This window comes from Festucalex cinctus, chromosome 18 (assembly GCF_051991245.1).
Source record: "Festucalex cinctus isolate MCC-2025b chromosome 18, RoL_Fcin_1.0, whole genome shotgun sequence".
Classification (NCBI taxonomy): domain Eukaryota; kingdom Metazoa; phylum Chordata; class Actinopteri; order Syngnathiformes; family Syngnathidae; genus Festucalex; species Festucalex cinctus.
Window position 1 is genome coordinate 9,564,866 of NC_135428.1, and position 21,626 is coordinate 9,586,491.

General features: G+C 38.3%; 2 protein-coding genes across 4 annotated transcripts in view; both read left to right on the forward strand.

Annotated features, from left to right (window-relative positions):
• The first annotated feature begins 7,368 nt into the window (after positions 1–7,368).
• Positions 7,369–15,984, forward strand: gabrr3a (gamma-aminobutyric acid type A receptor subunit rho3a). The gene is made up of 9 exons (XM_077505429.1): positions 7,369–7,975; positions 9,385–9,497; positions 11,553–11,620; positions 11,687–11,910; positions 12,992–13,074; positions 13,187–13,324; positions 13,399–13,551; positions 15,150–15,343; positions 15,488–15,984. The coding sequence occupies exons 1-9, from the start codon at positions 7,833–7,835 to the stop codon at positions 15,788–15,790; spliced, it is 1,419 nt and encodes a 472-aa protein (XP_077361555.1). The 5' UTR covers positions 7,369–7,832; the 3' UTR covers positions 15,791–15,984.
• Positions 15,985–16,259: 275 nt separating this feature from the next.
• The window catches only part of LOC144006389 (uncharacterized), a 59,435-nt gene continuing 54,068 nt past the window's right edge, over positions 16,260–21,626 (forward strand). The window contains exons 1-14 of one of the 3 annotated variants that reach the window (XM_077505206.1): positions 16,289–16,335; positions 16,491–16,524; positions 17,838–17,935; positions 18,682–18,740; positions 19,352–19,414; positions 19,575–19,645; positions 19,719–20,317; positions 20,445–20,466; positions 20,546–20,583; positions 20,862–20,992; positions 21,064–21,145; positions 21,222–21,259; positions 21,367–21,411; positions 21,498–21,565. In XM_077505206.1, coding sequence (XP_077361332.1) covers positions 17,892–17,935; positions 18,682–18,740; positions 19,352–19,414; positions 19,575–19,645; positions 19,719–20,317; positions 20,445–20,466; positions 20,546–20,583; positions 20,862–20,992; positions 21,064–21,145; positions 21,222–21,259; positions 21,367–21,411; positions 21,498–21,565 — 1,260 coding nt within the window. In that variant the 5' untranslated portion in view covers positions 16,289–16,335; positions 16,491–16,524; positions 17,838–17,891. Of the gene's footprint in view, positions 16,336–16,490; positions 16,525–17,798; positions 17,936–18,681; positions 18,741–19,351; positions 19,415–19,574; positions 19,646–19,718; positions 20,318–20,444; positions 20,467–20,545; positions 20,584–20,861; positions 20,993–21,063; positions 21,146–21,221; positions 21,260–21,366; positions 21,412–21,497; positions 21,566–21,626 lie in introns of those variants that run through there. The other 2 variants (XM_077505207.1, XM_077505205.1) reach the window with 2 other exon arrangements.

Sequence of the window (21,626 nt, forward strand, 5' to 3'; positions counted from 1 at the left end):
AGCTTTTGTCACGCCGATCGTGCAACTTTTCTGACACACCTCCCACGTTATACTGCCTCAGTAAATGATTGGTTTAAAAGTTCATTTCAGGTTTGACACATTTAGTTCTGTCTTGAAGTTGTCAGGCTCAAACTTAACCAAGTCTTGATTGCTGGACTCCAGATGATCATTTTCTCCGTCATCTGTTTTTTCTTCGTCGTCTTCTGGCTTATCGCCTGCTGAATCTTCGTCTCTGTGGTCTTGTGCTGCCTTTCTGCCTGGAAATCCATTCAGCACTCTCGGTTGTACTTGTAGTATGTTGCAGTCAACACCATGATGCTTGAGTATTTGTGAAGATGGGATGTTTGGATCTTTATGAAGTCTAAACTCAATCAGTCCTCCACCACTATGTGATGTTGACTGTAGTCCTGTTGGGGGAAATATAAAGGCAGGTATTGACCACAGTCTGCATATTAGTTTTTCAAGGAATTTCTTGACATGATGATTTATCGCAAATTTTATTGTGTAGTATAGAAGTGCCAAGTGGTTAGCACATCCGGCTCACAATTCTGAGGTTTGGTGTTCGAATACCGACTATGGCCTGATGGTGGGGATTTTCCATGGTCTCCCTCTATTCCGGCTTCCCCCCATATCCCCAAAACATGCATGTTAGTCTCATTGAATGGTTGTGGTTCGCTGTGATTGGCTGGCGACTAGTCAAGGGTGTAACTTGGATTTCACCCAAAGTCAGATGGGGTATGTTCCAGATTAGCCGTGACCCTAAATGAGGATATGATGTATAGAAAATGGATAGATGGATGATATTCTATGATATAACTCTCTTGTTACTATATCGATAGCTCAGAGTGACCGATTCATCCTTAAATTTATCAGTCAGGAATTGGGCTTTAGTCGGTTGTTTATGTTGGCAAGACTTTTTGGAACAATTTTGTTTCCAACTTTGCAGAAACGGTTTCAGTAAGATCTGTCCCAGATTTCTTTTCCCCTCGGAAAATCAACTTTGACGCTTGTTGGGTGTTCGAATTTAACCACATCAAACGTCTCGGTGAGAAACTAAAAGAAATTGTTTGCCAAAATCAGTGACTAAAGTTCTCTTCTGGGAAATAGGCAGTTTAACTCCAATGGATATCAGGGCTGGACTGGCACAAAAAAAAAGGAAAAAAAAGAAAATCAGCCCCTGGCATTTTGACATTTTGACTCCTGCCTAACATGTAGTTCTGCCATTGGTGTTTATTGATGATTTTTCAGTTTGCTATCTATATTCAAAGCAGGGATGTAATGATATCCAAACATCACGGTACGATGTCATTATGAAGGTCACGATATGATAATTATCACGATATTGTGGGGATGTTAGCAATACAAAAAAGCTCACATATTGGAAAAAAAGAGCTCATGCTAAATAAAACCACACAATATTGTGCTTTACAAGGATGCATGTAAACAACTTACCATCTCCAATAATAATTAATATTAAGGCGCTTACTTGCTAATGCAAGCACACATTGAGTTCCTCCATATATTGACTCGGTTCACAAGCATATTACGTGCCCTTTCATCTGACCATTAGCGTGGATTTTAAACATATAAAGGCCAAAACATGCCTTGTGAAAATTAAACTGAAATAAAAAACTAACCCACCAGAGGGTGCTAGATCTGCACAAATGTAAATCAACCTGACATTTAACAAATGTGCTGCTTTTAATGTCGTGACGTGATGACGACGATATTTTGTGGCAGTTTTAAAGGCAGAGTCTTCCGTTTTCACGCAGGAAAATGCACTATATAAATCCACGATGTATACCCATGAACTCATTCTCAATCTACACCTCTGGGCTTCTGTTAATGTGTGATGGTGATTTTTTTTCCAAACCCCAAAGCCTGTATTTTGCTATTTTTGTGTTTGTGTGGACAGACAGTTGTTTACCACTCCAGCCAATCGCAGAGCTGGGGGTGGCGGGGGGCGTGTCACTCACTGTGTCCAAATTCAGAGGCTGGGTCCTCCGAAGGGCGAATTTGTCGCCTGCATGATGTCACTCCCGCTGCGACTCAACAGCACGCACAGATTTTTTATTTTTATTTTTTCCCACTCAAGCTTGTGTGAGTGAGTGAGTGGAAAAAAACAAAAAAAAAAAACAGACTTGTCCCTCTCCATTGTGGGCCAGTCTCAAGGGGTAAAATATAGGAAAATTAACAATTTTTAAAAAAGCACTACATCGGCCCCAAAAGAGGCTGGCCCACCGGGCATCGTCCCTATATACTAGATGGCTAGTCCAACCCTGGTGGGTATAATGGCTAATGTGTCCCAATACAGAACTTTTATCCATAATGATTGATGTAATACCATCTATAGATATATACACATACCTCTTTGCCTTAGACACTGTGGAATAGCTAAAATGATAGTGAACAAGACAAAAGCTGCAGATGCCGCTGTGCTCCATCTTGACCTCGGCGCACTCTGCTCATTCAAACCTGCTGAGCAACTTTCTTTGTAATCTTTTGTTTTTCTTTTTAGGTTCATCGAAAACATGCAGCGCAACACTTACTTCTTGACGCAACAGTAATATTGACTTTGCTGACAACAACGAGTCGACTCTGTAGGCCGGTGAAGGTGCACGTGTACGTCCCCGAGTGCTCGTCGCTGTCGGGCTCGCCGAGCAGAAGGGATCCGTTCCCCAGCAGGAGCCGCTCGTGGTCCAGATGGGCTCGGCCCCCCCACAAGTTGAAGGTGTGGCCGTGTCTGCTGTCGTAGCGCAGGATCACTGTGGGCTCACCGGAGGAAGTGAAACTCCAGATGAGGGAGAAGTTTTGAAGGCCGTGTGGCACAATGCAGGGGATGCACAGTGTTTGTCCTTCTTCCTGCGTCATCACTGGAAGACATTAGACATTATTGTTGACAATATATCACCCGTTATGAATCCAAGAGTGACCCACCTTGATTCTTCCGAGAGGCAGTCCAAACTTGGGTCTTGTCTGCTGATACGAATGAACAGAAGAAGGTGTAACCTGAGGCGTTCCCCTGAATCATAAGTGTACTTTGCACGTTGAAAAGCCCCTTGTGATCCGTGCTTTTCGTGGTGACGTTTTGTGGCGCATCCTCTGCGAAGGGGGGCTCTGTAGCCCACTTCACTTGTGGCATGGGGTAAATGTTGTTGGAGGAGCACGTGACCATCTCATCTCTCAGCTCCATGACGACTGACTGGATCGGTGCTTTAGGAGAAGACAATATGAAAGCAGGATGTGCATAAAGTGCGTGATACAGAGCATCATTTTGCACATTTTGGACAATTATACACGATAATTTGGTATGACAGTTGAGGAAGGTGCTTTCATGTATCAGTGCCAACCAAGGTTATTTTAGTTAATGAAAACTAATGGAAAAAATAAAAAATAAAATTCAAAAAATTTCGAAATGTTTTTAAAAAACGAAAACTAACCGAAACTACATTTTATGTTTACAAAACTATAACTATAATCGCGAAAATATCTCTCGTTTTAGTCTTTGGTAATTAATTTAATACTTGAGCCTTTGGGGATGATTTTAAATGGGGATAAATTTAAATTTCGATATTAACCAGAATAAAGACGTTTGAAGGTGTGTCTAACAGAAGAAGTGATGTCATCTCACAGCAGCCAATGGAAAAGCACCGAAAAATTTGCCTGCTTGAGTTTTGGCTCCAATTGCTCGACTCGCCTTCTTTTTCAGTTAACTCAGCTGAAATGCAAAGCTAGCTAAGTAAGGAATGTGTTACTTTTTTTTTTTTTCATTTTACTTTTGTGTTTATTAAATATTGCGCACAAGTAATACCTATAAAAATTAAAACTGAAACTAAATCAAAGCATTAGAAAAAAACTAAAACTAATAAAAAACTAACAGAGCCACCCTGAAAACTAATTAAAACCAACTAAATTTAAAAAACAAAACTCAAGACGAAATACAAAGAACTAAAAGGAAAATTCCAAAACTATAATAACCCTGGTGCTAACACAAGCTCTATAAAGGTAGCCCTGACTGACACTTTTGTTGGATGAACTAGAATCGAGATTGTCCCAAACTCCATATTTTCTTCTGTTTCCAGTTCACTGTCGTCCCTGCACTTTTCCTCCAGCAGATGGAGCTATTTACACTACACTATACTATTGAATTTAAACCTCAGATCATCGTTCATCTTCTAACATAGAGCTGTGATATGTTTGTTTGCATTGAATGAATCAATCCAAATCTTTACTCACCCTTCACTTCCAAGTTCACAAAGATTTCCTGGTTCCCCTTCCGAGTGCTCGTGTAACACTTGTACCTGCCGCTGTCCTGAACTTTGACCCTCCTGACGAGGAGAGATGCGTTCCCTTTCGGGATGTGAGTGTTGAACAGACAAGTCCTCCCGCTGAAATGTTTGTTTTGCAGTCCAAACTGGTCCTTGTTGTAGTAGTAGCTGTGCACGGGTATTTGCTGCTTGTACCAGTGGATCACCACCGTGCCGGGGGGTTTGAAGCTGCAGGGCAGGAGGCAGTCGTCGTGGATGATGCAGGAGATGTTGGTCTCTGGAAGTACAATATAGGAGCGTGCTTTGGATGTAGAATTGGATGCTGTCTGAATCATTGTTCATGGCGAAGTATAGTTGTTTGATTTTGCACTACAACTAAGCTGTTGGAAAGATGGATTGTTTCCATGCCGACACAGCATGTTTGATTCATTCAGCTTTGTCACACGTTGGAATTTTGGGCTCTTTTCTTTTTTGTGGTTGGTCACAAAATTTAATACTCATTATCTGACAAACAGGTAGCACAGTGAGGCCTTTGGCTAGCTTGTCTTGCTTTTAAAAAATCAGACTTTCAGTTGTAGCAGTATGTGGTGCTTGCATAAGCTTGTCTGGGGTTGTTTCAGGATTTCAAGTAGATTATTTATTATTATTATTATTCACTTTTTCTGGATAAATGGGTTAACATCCTCCAAAATATCACAGAACGTGTGGAAGATGTTATGTTTGTAAAGTGGGATCAACACTATACTTTCTTCCATTTTCATTTCCTGTGTAATGGTAAGTGTAATGTAAAATATTTATACAGATTTAACATGTATAAAAACAGCATGGAAGCATACCGTGTTAAACACATTAATTTTTAAATTGTGATTTGGAGCAAGCAAATTTTGCACTCATTTAGTAATTTTTTTTATTACAGATCCCGGTGTCACGGTTTGAGAAAAAAAAAAAATCTTTGGTAATCTATTCCCTCAATTTACTGTTACCTCAGTTTACTAGTCTGTGCCCTCAATTTACTCATCTGTATTCTCAGTTTCCTAATTTGCATCTTCAGTTTACTGGTACTAATTTCTTCCCTCAATTTACTAATCTGCAGTTTACTGATCTGTTCCCTCAGCACACTAATCAGTTTCCTCAATTTGCAAATTCATACCCTCAGTTTACTAATTTGGTCACTCAGTTTGAGTTTACTAATCTGTAGTCTCAGTTTAATAGTCTGTTCCCTCAATTTGCAAATCTCTAACTACAGTTTACTAATTTGTTCCCTCAGTTTACTAATCTGTAGCTGCAGTTTAGTGATCCGTTCCCTCACTTTACCGCTACTAAAATGTACCCTCAATTTACTAATCTGTTCCCTCAATTTGTGAATCTGTACCCTCAGTTTACTAATCTTTATCTGTTCTCTCAATTCACTGATCTGTTTCCTCAATTTGCAAATTCATACCCTCAGTTTACTAATTTGGTCACTCAGTTTGAGTTTACTAATCTGTAGTCTCAGTTTAATAATCTGTTCCCTCAATTTGCAAATCTGTAACCACAGTTTACTACATTTTTGTTCCCTCAGTTTACTAATCTGTACATGCAATTTAGTGATCTGTTCCCTCAATTTACCACTACTAATCTGTACCCTCAATTCACTAATCTGTTCCCTCAATTTGCCAATCTGTACCCTCAGTTTACGATCTTTATCTATTCCCTCAATTTTTTTTTTTTTCTGCATATGATGCTAAAATGTTTCAGTTGGATGTTTCCTTAAACATTTGAGCTCGTCTTTAATGAGGTTACGATATTTTTAAGAGACTCTCCCTCTTTTATGGTCTCAGCTTTCTCACAGATGTTGCATACCACAAGACAAAGACACGATGCGGCTGTTTTTTGTTCCAGGAGAATAATGTATAAATAATTGTCGGAAAATCATCTTAAATTACCTTTTGAGGGTGTCAAGAAGAATTCTCCGAACAAAACAAGCAGCAGCAACGCGGATCCTTGTTTCGCTGCCATGTCTTTAAGTGATCTGTATAAATGCGTGAGAACAATCCCTGTTGTGCAGTCAGTCGCATCAACACGACTACTTTACATCCTCGATAACACTAATGAAACACTGACTAATTAACTAGGCAGGTGAATGTTTAACAGGCCCCATGTGAATGCTCCATCACGCAACACCTCTGCCTTCCAAATTTGTCCCTGTTCATTTTCACACTCAGCAGTCACAGCTGCAACGTGTAACAACATCCCATACGAGAGCAATTCTGGGAGTGAATTCAAGTTTATTTCAAACCGAACAACTCAAACGACGTCAACTGATAACATAGCAAATCATCACAACAACAAATTAATTTGCAAAATGGCGACTCATGTAAAAAGTCTACACACCCCTGTTCAAATGTCACGTTTGTATGATTTAAAAATTGAGACCACAAGAAATCAGTTTCATTTAACATATAAAAAAATAGAGATGTAAAAATAAACTAAAACTATGTAGTTGCATAAGTGTTCACACCCTGTTATAAAAAAGATGAGATTGTCATCAAAATTAACCAAACACATTCAAATTCATGTTTAATGGAATTAAACACCCACACAACTGCCACCATTTAAAGTACCTCTGATCAACCCTAAATGAACTTCAGATGTTCTAGTAGCCTTTTTTTTTGTCTGTCTAGCAGAAGCCTGAAGATTTTGTGCTAAAACTGAGTGCCATTTTGAACTGTTCATAATTCCTTCCACATCTTCCAGTTGAAGGAATACTACCATGCCTGCATCGGACCATAGCAAATTTTCCCACGCGTTTTGAAGATTTTGGTACGATCCAATAAAACCAAGTTTGACCTTTTTGCCCATAATTCCAGAACATATCTTTGCCGCAAGCACAACAGCGATCTCACTGGGTTTGTCCAAGGTGAAAGCGCCTCATTTCTCTCACGTCATCGGGCCGAGCCGTGCAAGTGCAACGTTTACAGAGATGGGCCAAACATATGCTGACATCTGTCCCCCTGTGTGTGGGATCATTCATCTCCAAGCACCCTAACAGAGTGCAACTGGAGGGAAAATCCCGTCGTGCGTAAAAGTAGGCTACAGGCATTTTTTTTTTTTTTTTTTTTAACCGCTTCAGAGTGATGATGAAACCGCCGGTTGTATTATCCCCGCTCCCTCCCCGCCCTCGGCTGCCTCCAGTTTGTAGGTTACCGAAAGATTTCACCAACCACAGATAAGAAGATTAGGGAGGAATTAATGGTATTCCTTTGTCATTATTGAAATAAATTGATATTTGGTTTTAGGAACGAGGGTGGAGACTGTGAAGGGTCAGCGGCAAGCAATGTTTTGTCAAGAGGCGCAAAAGGACGGATGGCACATTTGACCACCAAACTCAACCAGGGGACTATCCGGACTCACGAGAGTGCAGGGCAGCCGATTACTGGGCATGTGCAAGCCACAGCGGAGTGAGCGCTGCCGAGACATGGACGTGCCAGTAGGGGACGGGGACTGAGGCTCGCGTCGGTGGGCGGGGGTGGGGGGGGGCGGACGCTGGCGGGATCCTCTCGTGTTCCCAGCACCAGTTTCACCATGAGAGTGGTCCTCCTGGCCTTACGACTCGTGTGCTTTGCCTGCTTGTGGCCAGTCACGCAGCTGAACAGCAGCCACTTCCCCAACAAGAGGAGACACAAGGAGCTCGACCTCGGAGACGTCAACAAACAAAAACATGGCGGGTGAGCCAAAGTGCGATTCCGTGTTTATTTGATGGGCTGTGTTATTTTCATTAAGCTTTGTAGGAGCTCAACTAATGATTATATTAATAATATTAATTAATTCTGTTATTAATCAATGAAAGAGATTCTATAAAAGAAGAAGTTATCATTTTCATTTTTTGGTCTGTAATGTGTCAGAAAATTGGCAAAAATGTTAATCATAGTTTAATGTCTGATATAGATTAAACAAGAAAATAAGTCTGTTTACATGCGGGACTACAAAAATCTGATATTTACAAATGAGTGGCTGAAATTCCAAGTGTTTGGCCATTTTTAAGTTAAATGATTAGTTGTCGATTAGGCAATTGTTTTTTGTTGTTGTAGCTTTCATTTTTTAAGTAAAAGTAAAAATTATTTACTTTATTTATGCTGTTTATTAGAGCTGTCAAAATTAATCAACAAGTACCGGTAATTGATTATAAAATTAATTGACAACTATTTTAACAATCGAGTAATCATTTGGAGCCATTTTTTCATTTAAAATTGTCTAAATCCTCAGATTTCAGCATGTCAACAGTAATTGTTCACTGATTTCTGCAGTCCTTCATGAAAGAAGACTGATGATCTTCAGTGTTTAATCAAAATGAGACATTTGTAAACATCTGTTTTTACTTTGGAAAGTAATGACATAGTACAACATCAGCATTTTGTAAATCAGCATACACGAATACAACGTATGAAATAACAGTAATAGTTAATAAACAGTAAACAAGGGGGGGAATAATACACTTTAATGTAAAATTAAAATACATCTGATTAGTTGAATTGATTGAATAATTGATATATTAATCAATTCTAAAAACATTTCATAGACACACCCATACTTTTATATATTCTTTTTATGACACAAAAAAACAAACAAATTAGCTTGCTGATGAATTCCAATTCCTTGATGTGATTCCACCTGACTTTTTACAATATTACTATATTTTTATTGCGAAAGCCGTAAACCTATTCTGGATGGTCACATTTTGTCTGTTGTTGTTACTATTGTTGGCCCTGTTGGAGTTGGAGTTTGGTTGATGTGAGTTTGGTTGATGTGAGGCGAGAGTTCACATTCAGTCTAGATTGCCCTCTATTGCCAATGTATCCAGGGTTAGGTTTAGGCTAAACCTAGCCCAACCCTGTTTGTTTACTTCCCTGTAACAACAGAATCAAGACGAGCCTTTTGTAAACGTGTCTGAAGAACCAGTAAACTAGGAACTGCCATTATTTAGATCACAGGCTTTTTTTTTTTTTTTTAAATCACACAACTCAACTCCAAGCAGTGGTCAATGAACACTCCACCAGATGTCAGTTGAATGAAAGATAAAGACGAATGGAGATTTTGTGTTGGCATCAGCTGCTGTTTGCCCTCTTTTGCGTCTTAGACGAGTGGACCTCAAGATGAAAAAGCTCGACAGCACAAAGTCTTTGCTAATTAAATCGGAACAGCTGCTTCGAATAGAGGACCACGACTTTGCAATGCGGCCAGGCTTCGGAGGTAAGACCCACATGTTCTTTCTATAGCTATCAACGCGTTTCACCTGGCAACCCGGTGAAGGCCGATGTAGGTTACTGTGCTGTCCTTGCTATTACGCCTCCCCAAAAAAAAAAGCCCTTGCTGACCTACATAGTCTGTGTGAGACAACGGCTGCAGACAGTAGTACAGATCAAATAATCTCAAGCGCGCAGCTCATTGGGCAGCCTGATGTTTCGAGGTGATTGAAATCTGTACAGCTGGAGCAACAGAACATGTGTCGAATATGTTTGTTGCAGATGGACCCCAAATGGAACACGAGTAAGAAAATCCATGTAAAGAATTGCATTTTGGGATTTTTAGATGAATGTGAGTCCTTGATGTGCAGGACTGACACATGTTTGGGTGGTCCATTGACATTATGTCATGCTAAAAACCTACAACCAGCAACATTAGCACATCCAATAAGAGCTACTGTAGAGAAAATATTCTGCCAAGACAATGTGGTTGCAGTTATTTTATGGAACCAGTCATATTTATTAAGAAAACCAAGTCTACAGTCCACCTGTTATAATCCTCCCTTCACGATGCTATTGTAATCGAGGGGGGATGCTTTTGAGTGCTTATTGTCATTAGGTAATGGTAGTGACAGATAAGACAGGATGTGTATGGTTCACCTCATACATTTTCATCATTGTCCCACAAAATAATGATGTAAGAACTGTACTGTTCAGTATTTATGTAATTGTACAATAAAGCTGCTTGCACTGTACATTGGAACTGAAATCCACCCCGTCCACCCTGTCATTATAAGGTAAACTGCTCCTAAGACCCCTTCTGATGTTATCAGAGGCATTGCATTATTGTCTTAATTCAATGGAGGCGGAAACAGTGGATGGTTGCGGAGTAAATGTTTGCATTTGTGTTACTTTGCATCATGTTATGCGTGTACTTGAATGCTGTCAAGATACATGTGTCCACTCTGTCATATCAAATAATAGGGAAGTCTTGTGATTTTATTTTATTTTATTTTTTTGTTTTTAAACAGAACAGTCGGCTTGCTGAATCTTATTAGGTGAAGGTCTACCCATGTGCTCATTAACATTATAAAAAAAAAAATAAAATCCACCCTGTCGGTAAGCTCACATACAGAATTCTGGTCTTTGCATCCACATTGTCTGTTTGCAGTTTAATTCATTCAAGTGGAAGTCAACCTTAAACATTTCTTGACAATAATATGTTATGTGTGGCCTCACTAGTCTAAAAATGACATTCTGATTAATTTTAGATTTGTGGAATACGAGTAATGAAGCAAAATACAGCCATTTTTTATCCATCTGAGGGAGTGGCCATTTTGCCACTTGCTGTCGACTGAAGATGACATCACAGTTGCTCAGGGCTCAGGCAACGACCAATCACAGTCGCCTGTTTTCTGAAGCTGAGCTGTGACTGGTTTTTACCTGAGCAACATTGATGTCATCTTCAATCGACAGCAAGTGGCAAAATGGCCGCCCCCTGAGATTGATATAAACAGCTGGATTTTGCTGCTTATGTTTAGACTAGTGAGGTGACATATGACATATTATTGTCAAGAATTTTAGGGGGGTTGACTCTTAATGTTTTAAAAAAAAAAGTGTAGGAGTGTGAACAATATACATTTCTAACTTGTATATAATACACTTAATATGAAGTTCAATGTGAAATCTCAACATTGACTGACATACAATCAGTGCTAATATGCCAAGTGTGTCAAAATTGTTTATTTGAAATAGTAAACTGAACTTCTGTATATTGATTTGCAGTATTTGATCAGCATCTGTCAGTCAAGGCTTTCCTACCGTCTTTACTGTGTGAAAAGCGCTGATATAACCTCTCTGAGCTTATGAGTCATGATTATCTAACATGTCTCGAGTCTCCATGTCTCCATAGTGTGGATTACATCTTCCAGTGGCATATAAATACGTAATCTATGTTGAATGTACCGATGGCGGAAACACAGAGTATGACATCATCATTACGTGCTACCAAGCTGCTGCTGAACGCAATGATCTATGTTGACATTTGGCCTTTTTGTGCCAGGTTCGGCTATCCCTGTCGGCATTGACGTCCAGGTAGAGAGCGTCGACAGCATCAGTGAAGTAAACATGGTATGTATGGAGTTGTGGGGAACGGTTCCCCTGCATCGTTATCATTTTTTCTGGGGTTTTGTTTAGGACTTCACCATGACTCTGTACCTGAGGCATTACTGGCAGGACGACCGGCTGGCCTTCCCCTCCAGCAGTAACAAGAGTCGAACCTTCGACTCGCGTCTGGTGAAGAAGATCTGGGTGCCTGACGTGTTCTTCGTCCACTCCAAGCGCTCTTTCATCCACGATACAACCATGGAGAACATCATGCTGAGGGTTTTTCCTGATGGCAACATCCTCTACAGTGTCCGGTAAAAAAACATTTTCCATCCAAAATATATCGTAAGTAGCTAAAGAATAATTTACATCCCTCAAGGTAGAATTGTGTCTCATTCCACTGGTGGAAAATGCTTGCCGTAACTCTTAACTGTCTTAACTTAATTTGTCAACTGTGGGCATGTGAAGCCCTTTGAGACGTTTGTGTGATTAAGGGCTATATAAATAAACTTGACTTGACTTTTGACTCATTTGCTCCCAAAACCGTATAAATAAGTTCTATTTTAAATATTACCAGTGTCCCAAAGACATATTTATACGTTGTTTTTTTTGTTTTGTTTGTTTTTTTATGTTTTTATAGCATACAGAAGGCTTTGATGCAGCCTCTGAACTGAAGAGAATGCTTTTGAAGCAATGGTAGTTATTACAAAAACGGCCAGCAGGTGGCAGCAGAGTATAAGAGACCAACCAGGGCCATGTTGCAAGTTGCATCAAGCTGTTTTTTCCACCAGTTTTAAACAGATTTGTGAATAATGATGACACTTAGCTATATTCTAATGCTAATTGCTGCAAAACGGAAACAGAGCTATACTTTTTTTTTTTTTTTCCTGGTGAAAGAAGACTTTAATCTTTCTTTTGGTAGGTTCCATGTTTTTATAGCAAAATAAGACAATATTCTGTGGGCATTGTACAATCAGTCAGTCAGGAAAACAGCCGGGAGCGAAGGGGGTTGCTTCAGTCAAAATGGCTGGGAGTGAATGAGTTAAAATAAATTTCAATTTCTATCTATTTCAATTCTAAATTATGGTAATAAAAATATGATACTAATTAAAATGTGTATTGTATCTCAATTCTACAGTCCACTAATGTCTGTCAAGAGGCTTTGTACACTCATCCTATCCATCACAGTCACTCATGTTGACAATATGGCGCCACAGACTGCAGACCAGCAGATTGTGCACAGTCAATAGCAGTAATTAGTAATTGAATGTAATGCAGCTGTGTTGTTTGCATTCACATTGTGCCTAACGACTGATGTCAAAATTGGGTATTTAAATTTAAATTTAGTCAGAAATGCTACAAAATCTCAGTGCGTTTCCATGAACTGTGTTTCAGGATTACGGTGACAGCACTTTGCTCAATGGACTTCAGCAGCTTCCCTCTCGACACACAGAACTGCTCTCTGGAGCTGGAGAGCTGTGAGTAGCAAAACAAGAGCAAACCTTTCATTGGTCTTTTACATCGGCACTATTTTCCTCAATGTGTGAAGTTCATCTTCCCGCTTTTTCTTTCTTTTGTCCTTTCCTGCAGATGCTTACAATGAGAACGACCTCATGCTCTACTGGAAGAATGGCAACGATTCATTAAGGACTGATGAGATTGTGCTTTCTCAGTTTTTTGTTGAAGACTTCCAGCCTTCCTTTGGGCTCGCCTTCTACAGTAGTACTGGTATGCGAGATTTACAATTAATCAAGCAAGCAATCAATTTTTTTTACTGTCACTCTTTTTTTTTTTTTTTCCAGGTTGGTACAATCGTCTCTACATTAATTTCATTCTCAGGAGGCACATCTTCTTCTTCATGCTGCAGACGTATTTTCCCACCATGTTGATGGTGATGCTCTCCTGGGTGTCTTTCTGGATAGACAGGAGGGCCGTGCCCGCCCGTGTCTCCTTGGGTATAGCAAGCTTTTATTACACTGTATATTCATCAATTTAAAGGTTTTCAAGAGTGTTTTTCAGATTACAGTATATTATTGCGGAAAACAATATACCTATAAAAACAGTCAGGTATTAAATAAACATTGACTTTAATATTCTATTAATTTGGTGGGTGGCTACTAATACAATATGATGAAAAGGATGCTGTAATTGTATTAACCGCATACAAAGTTATGTACAGTAAAGTGAACCCCTGTGGAGCAGAAATTGCGAATTTGCATGTGCAGATTTATTTATTTATTTTCAAATGCTCATCCTCACATTTGTTTCGGTTTGTGCTAGTATGTTATTTAGGAGCGTATGCTAGCTAATATTGATTATGTGAAGGTGATTTATGTTGAATAACATAATCACGAAAATGTTTTTTTATTTTTATTAATGTAAACATGGGTTCAAGATTATGCACATGTATAATGTCATTATAACGTTCTATGAAGCCTCGCTATTCTAATATTATGTTTGCAGAATACAAGTTAAGCAGCAAAATCCAACCATGCCATATTGTTTTTGAATGAGTGGTTACAAAAAAAAAAGAAAAAAAGATGACGATAGACTTTAGATCAAGGGTGTCAAACATACGGCCCGCGGGCCGGACCAGGCCCACAAAGGGGTTTAATCCGGCCCGTGAGACAACTTGTAAAGTTAAAAAAAATAAAAATAAATTGTAATGTCGGACCAATTAATCAGCCAGCCACAATCAAATATATAAATTTGTAATTTCACAAGTAGTCCTCAGAAGAGCAATGTAACTTGTACATAGAATCGCCCTGGAATTCATTATTTTACACACAACTTAAAGTTATGGTTTGTTTCAAAAAATGTTTGTTTTTTTCTTAAATCATAGACCAACATAAACGTGTTAAATACGACAAATTCGATTACTGGTAACACAAATACATATAACAGGGATTAATGTCCTTATAGCTGTGCCACACAATGCATTCTGGGAACTATATATATGCAAAACAGGTAGATTTAACACATCCGGAACTCACATATGCAAAGTGTTGCTGCGTTTCATTTGCATTTGTGGTATTTTTTTTAAACAATAGATTACAGTTGAGCTCCGTAATTTAGGGCTGGCGCAAAAATCGCAAAAATCTGCGTATAATTGACGGGAATTGTTTTTAAGTTATTCGGCCCACTTAGTAATATATTTTCCACCAGCAGGCCCCTGAGCAAATATGAGTTTGACACCCCTGCTTTAGATGTTTCTTCTTCTTCTTCTTCTTCATATTATTATTATTATTATTATTATTATTGGCTGCTTAGTTACTGTTCTTTAAGCGCTATAATCTGAACGCCGTGTTTACATGAGCGGTTCCCTTTTAATTGCTTCACGCCCCCTTGTGGTAACTATACAAAATTACAAGCCCCTTTCTATTCCCTTTAGAATAGCAGGCGTTCACTGTATACACCAGTAAAAGGCAAAAAAAACAAAAACAAAGCAAAATATAGAGTCCATGTTTTAAGAATGTGGGAGGAAGTCAAAGTGTCTGCGTAAACACAGTTTTGGAAGTTTATAATGATATTGTGTTGTGCTCCCTGCATGCAGGCATCACCACCGTGTTGACCATGTCCACCATCATCACCGGCGTGTCCTCCTCAATGCCTCAGGTGTCTTACGTGAAAGCAGTGGACATCTACTTGTGGGCCAGCTTCCTCTTTGTCTTTCTGTCCGTCATCGAGTACGCGGCCGTCAACTATTTCACCACAGTGGAGGAAATGAGGAAGCTCAAGAGGGCACAGGTCACCAGCTCTTTGCGGACTGTATTATTTCCATCAATCTCGTGCGACTTGTTCGACCCGCGCAAAATCTTTTTTTTTTTGCACCATCTGGATCGAGCGTGTTCTAGAAACGTAACCCCGCCTCTCCTCCCCGTTTCTGTGCAGATCCCAGCATCCTATAACGCCACACAGGCCATGGCTTTCGACGGCTGTTTCCATGACAACGATATTGACCTGACCTCTTTCCCCGAGGTCTCCAGCACGCCAAACACGGAGAGGAACACGCAGTCACGAAACTCCACCGTGTCCGCGCCCGCAGAGGGCACCAGGCTACGCCGCAGGAACCCATTAAAACACAACCTCAGTTTCATTATGAGCAACAGCTACATGATTGACTCCTACTCCAGAGTTTTATTCCCTCTGGCCTACCTGCTTTTCAATGTCATCTACTGGAGTTTGTATGCGTAGCAGCAAAATCTCTCTCTCTTTTTTTTTTTTCAATTAAATTATCACACATTACAATAACATTCTAATACAGTCAAAAAATTTGAATTAGACAATTATTTCAATCTTGGGATTGTATTTTGCTTTATTGCTACAGAGTAAAATGCATATTTATTGTAACATATCTGTAAAAAATAAAAATAAATGTATGCAGTGTTGTTAATGTGTGTTTTTGTTGTATAAATGTATAAATGGTTGTGATATGAGATGCGTGGTTTACAGGCCCCCCTCCCAACATTATATATAAAAATAATATTGTAGCTTACTATTGTTCTCCGTTGCGTTTCGACTTACGCACAAATCTGCGTAAGATAAGATCTAAAGGTAGATCTACGTCTCACCGTCGATCTAAACATCACAAGGCGAGGACCCCCTGTTGTTACATTGCTTGTCCACTAGATGGAAGTATAACCCAAGCTCCGTCCTAATCAAATCACTCTTTTCTGTTGCTATTAAACTCTTCATCACAGGTACAAAAGTTACTGTCCTGAATACATATCATCACCAAGGTAGGCACGTTGTCGTCTGACAATTTTCGTGATAGTTGCATCAAGCTAATGAGTATTCGGGCAGAACAAAATGGTGGTGTTAGCATATAAAATTATTGGTTGAAACATATTTTTTAAAAAGTCATTTTCACGTGTTTTCTGCTAACTTGTTGCAGTTATCCATGAACGTAAATAAGTCATACAGCAAAGGTAAGTTTGAGTTGGTGTAGGTCTATGTTTTGGGTTTTTTTGTTTGTTTGTTTTTTTCCTTTTTACGTTTTTTGTTTCCTAGCAATTAGCTTGCTAGTCATGATAATCGCCAAATGACGCTGTTCCCAATATTTATTTATTTATTTATTTATTTATTTATTTATTTAATTTCGAGTATTTCGGTGAGATTGGCATACAGAACAACTTAAAATTTAAACATTTCTGTATAACTGCACTAAGATTCCTGTAATATTAGTTTCTTTAATTTAATAATTTTTTTTCAGTTAAATCTGGTTAGGTAGATCATATATTTATTCATTTTTAAGTATATTTTGTTTGTTTGTTTGTTTGTTTGTTTGTTTGTGTGTGTTTTTGTGCCAATTGAGAATTAATTTGACTGAAGACGATTACACTAATTTTTGGACTTGTTTTACACTGATTCCCCCCCCCCCCCAATCATATAAATAAATAAATAAATAAATAAATAAATAAATAAACAGAATATTTTTTTTACAGTTGTGATTTTGACACGTCCCCCAAATATCACGTTTTGAAATTCAAACTCAGATGGCACAGAACAGATATACTGTACTTCCCTACCTCTAGTATGACAATTGTTTGAACTCTAAAGTTTTGTACAACTTTTAGATAAGAGATAGATTTTGTGAATTCCAAATTCAGTGGCACTCAACTGTCAAGCTTTGACTCTTGCTCAAACTTGATGACTGGTTATGAAGTTGTCCAAGTACAGTTTTGCAGTAAACGAATGTAAAAATGATTAAATGATCCAATTAAGGGGATAGCGTTGTTAAGCGTTTTTATTTTACTTTATTTTATGATGATGAAATTGTGTGATTGTTCAAGTTGCTCGATTTAAACGGAAGCAAAAATGTTACCAGGTGTACATCACAGCAACTTACACGGCTGACGTATGACGTCTTCTGGCGCCTCTTGTTTTACTTCTGTTTTGTTACCCGGGAAATAAGCACGTGTCACATCTTCCATTGAAAGTATACTGGCAGGATTACTCAGCGAGGCCACGCCCTATAACTCGACACAATAGAAAAATGTTCCTTCAAGGAAATATGTGGCACAAATTGATATTTCTCCCCTCCAACTTTCCTTCCTTGGGTGTGGAATAAAAACACACTCGTGTTTCAATGAGCTGCCATGTTTGTGAGGTCAACCTTATCTTGTTGATGTCGGTGGTGGGCGTGTCACATGTCAGTCAGTTGTGACAGACTTGATGTGAACCAGCTAACAACAAAGGACATGGACGTTAGAATCAAGTGACTTGGATTTTTCTCTCACAGCTTCGGACAACGACCTTGAGGGAGCTGTGATCTTTGTGAAATGTGGATAACATCATGAAATCTTTCTTCGGATCTTCTTGGACAAACGTAGATAGCAGGTAACGTGATTTATCTTTCTTTAAAGGCTGCATCTTCACCGTTAGCTTCTCTTCATACTAGTATAGCTTTATTTTTTTATTTTTGGTTGATGTTTGTGTAACTTTTTATAATGGCTGTGTATGGCGATATGTGTTTTGTTTTGATAAGTTGGGCACAGAAAGAAACCAAATTTCAATTTTTACTCGAGAATTGAAAAGGTTGAGGAAACCATGGTGTATGTAAAATGTTTGTACAATGTCGTTGCTTGTCAACTATATGGGCATGTGAAGCCCTTTGAGACGTTTGTGTGATTAAATATAAATCATCTTGACTTGACAGCAATGTAGCCAAAGGTTCTGTGCAAATCTATATATTTATTTGTATTTTTGATGATGTCGTATGATATATTTCTTCCTCCAAAGTTTTCTTGACTAAAAGAACAGAAAGATTAAGATAATATGATAAGTATTAACACAAACCATCTCACTATCAGGTGGCAACCTATGCCCATATTTGGTCAATTTCCTTTTTTTTTTAAAAATTTATTTATTTATTTATTTTAACACAAATCTATAGAATTTTTCAGTCAATTTCTTAATTTCTGCGATGTGAGCGTGACAGTTTTAGAGATTTGAGGATTCCACATAGCCCACACTAGCAATATATAAGGAATTAATACAATAAATACGAATGGCTATATGAATAACTGAATAGTTTTTTTTTTTTTTTTTTTTAATACATTGATGACATATTTGTTATGTTCCAGAGTGAAAAAGCCAAGTTCACATCGAACAAAGGTCCTCCACCTACTTATTCTACTCACAGGTAAAGTCACTAACCACATAAAAATAAATAAATAAATAAATAAATAATAATAATAATAATTTTGGGAAAAAGGCCTAATGAGCAGCAAGCTCATTTATATTGAGCCACATTGATACTACAAAAAAAAAAAAAATGTAATTTTCCAAGAATAAAATAACTTATTTCTTTAGTGTATTACAGTTTATCCTTTATAGTCTTGCAGTTCTATTTTTACACGCCGGGCCTCATACCTGAATAAACGTCATCCATCACTTGTCATGTTCTAAACACATTCAAACATTCCATTCTATTCTTTTTTTTTTCCCTTAGGAAACCCGTTATTCCAGTCAGAATATTGTCTGTGTGCATTGTGCTGTGACAACATTTATGTACGTCCACAATGCTGCAGATTATTTGCAAACATGGAAAATCTGACAAAGTGGTGGCAGGAAATGACCTCACACGTTGACATTTTTGTAGTTTTTTTTTTTTTTAATCCAAAGTGCTGTTAGGGTCTTCGGAATATAACAAATTCTGATTTTCTTATTAAATTATGAATTGGGAGCTGTTTAGAAAAGAAAGAAAGAATGCATGTTAGCCTACATCATTTAGTTATTCCGTTTCCTCGTCAGGTCTTTCCTCTTGTAACGAGACCTCCACTACACCGCCTCATGTGACAGGTGCGCAGACTTCAGGTAAGCTTGCACCCTCACGTTCTTTGTCAGTGGTATAACCTGTATTTAGGTGTCGATAGATGGTGCTGGGTGTGACTGATTTCTGATGTATTTCTTTTAAAATGCCAAATATTGTTTTTTTTTTTGTGTTTTTTTTGTACATTGTCTTTTCTCACTGCAGTATACTACTTTGTGGAGATCTCTGTTGATGTGACGGGGCCTGTGAAGAATGAATCAGAAATTACATCCTGGGTATGTTTGGAATCTGATTTCTCACAACAAACCAAACATGTCTCTACCGTAAATTTTTATGTTCCACTTTCAGCTCCAGGAGGTGTTCCAAAACAATTTGGGGAACTGTTTTTCTTCACACGGCGAAAACACAACAACTTTGCCGCCTCAAGTTCAAACGACATCTGCTAACTCTTCAGTCGCGACGACGACGACGACAACGACGACGACGACGACTACAAACGGGACTCAAAACAACATCACGACCACAACTGCTACGACCACGTTACAAAACGCCACTGCAGCCACAACCACGCTGCAAAACAGTTTGACTAAAGCTACAACAACATTACAAGATAACACGACTGCAGCTACAACCCAAAATAATACAACAGTAGCCACATTACAAAACAATATTACTCCACATACAACCAAATTACAGAACAACAACAACACTACTACAGCGATTACATTACAAACAACTACACAAGTACAAATGTTTGTCACAACTGCAGCTACAACAACATTACAAAACTCAACCATACCTGTAGCGATGAGCACTATAGGTGCTCTGAATGATGTCAGTAGCAACACAGTAAAGACGATCACAACCAACAACGCAGGCAAAAAGTTGGAAAAAACAATTCCCAACTCAAACAATGCACGTTTTATTCAAGCCGCCATTCTCAGCAGGTATGTCATCATTTCTTTAAATAATAATAATAATAATAAAATAAAATGCTGGTATTTGTCTTTCCCAGTTCCCTCACTATCAAAACAGTAACCATTTTGGTGTCATATTTCTGTTATTATTTCCCAGCAAGTCAAATGTATTATTTCAGGTATGTAAAATTGCTTGCTTATTTTCATTTCTCGATTATGTCAGTTGCAATTATGACACACTGATTGATTTATTAACAGGGAGTTGAAGTTTCCTGTGAAAAGAAGAGTCACATAAGGTAAGCATAAATGAGATAGCAAATCTTGTTTTGAATCCATTTATTTATTTATTTATTTATTTATTTATATAAAAAGTTATCTATATAATGTGTAACAGAATGAAGTTTAAAAAAATGAGTAAATTGATTTCACAGGGGGCAAAGTGACCTTTAACCAACTTGTCATAATATTAGGAACACTTGTACAATCAAGTGATATGCAATGACGTGTTCCTAATGAAATGTCATTGCATATAAGAGAAGAAAAACACAATTTTTTTTCTTTTTTAATTAATCAGAAAGACCAACTGCGCGGTGACTCTGGCGCTGAGGCAGAACGTGTCATCATGTTGCATCCTGCAAACAATCTGCGCTGCCAATCAAAATAACTTTGACATTCATGCAGTGGGGAAAAGAGCCAATCGTTTGAGTGAGTGCTGCAATATAGTTTTTTTTTATTTTCATTTTTTTAAACTTACCTTTGTATGGTCTCATTAACAGCTCCCCTAAACAATAGTTGCAGCAGTGACCACGTGGAAGAAAACATCTGTATTTATACACAAAATTCCAAGAATTCAAAATGGTAAGCTGTTAATTTTATGTGCGATTCATTTTAGGTCAAATACATAAATATGTATTTTCTCAATTTCATTTGGCAGCGAAGCATCAGCATTTGCGGCGCCTTCATGTGGTGCAGGTGAGCACCAACATCTTCCTCATCATCATCATCCAATATTCTATAAATTCAAGATTTAAGATCCTTGAAAGTGTTATGTTCATATCAAAATGTTTTGACCTTTGCAGATAATTATAAAAACTGCAGCTGCGTTGCTTCCTGCAATGGGACTGGTATGTTTTTTAAATGTTATCAGCTCGCTATATGGTACTTGAGATTTTTTTTTTCTTAAACCCAGCTCTATTTTTGAACTTTTCAGATGCGTATTACACTTTTGAAATTTTAATACAAGACACTGATATGAACCTCTCCTATCCTCTGTCACTGGTAAGCTCATAACGTGAAGTCAAGTCAAGTCACAAAGTGTGTTTGTCTATTAGCCTTCATT

What these genes read in the sequence shown, in the direction of transcription:
- gabrr3a (XM_077505429.1), top strand. Translation starts at nt 7,833, where the DNA reads ATGAGAGTGGTCCTCCTGGCCTTACGACTCGTGTGCTTTGCCTGCTTG. An exon ending in CTCTCTGGAGCTGGAGAGCT is followed by an intron (nt 13,075 to 13,186) that starts GTGAGTAGCAAA and finishes CCTTTCCTGCAG; the next exon opens with ATGCTTACAATGAGAACGAC. An exon ending in CGCCTTCTACAGTAGTACTG is followed by an intron (nt 13,325 to 13,398) that starts GTATGCGAGATT and finishes TTTTTTTTCCAG; the next exon opens with GTTGGTACAATCGTCTCTAC.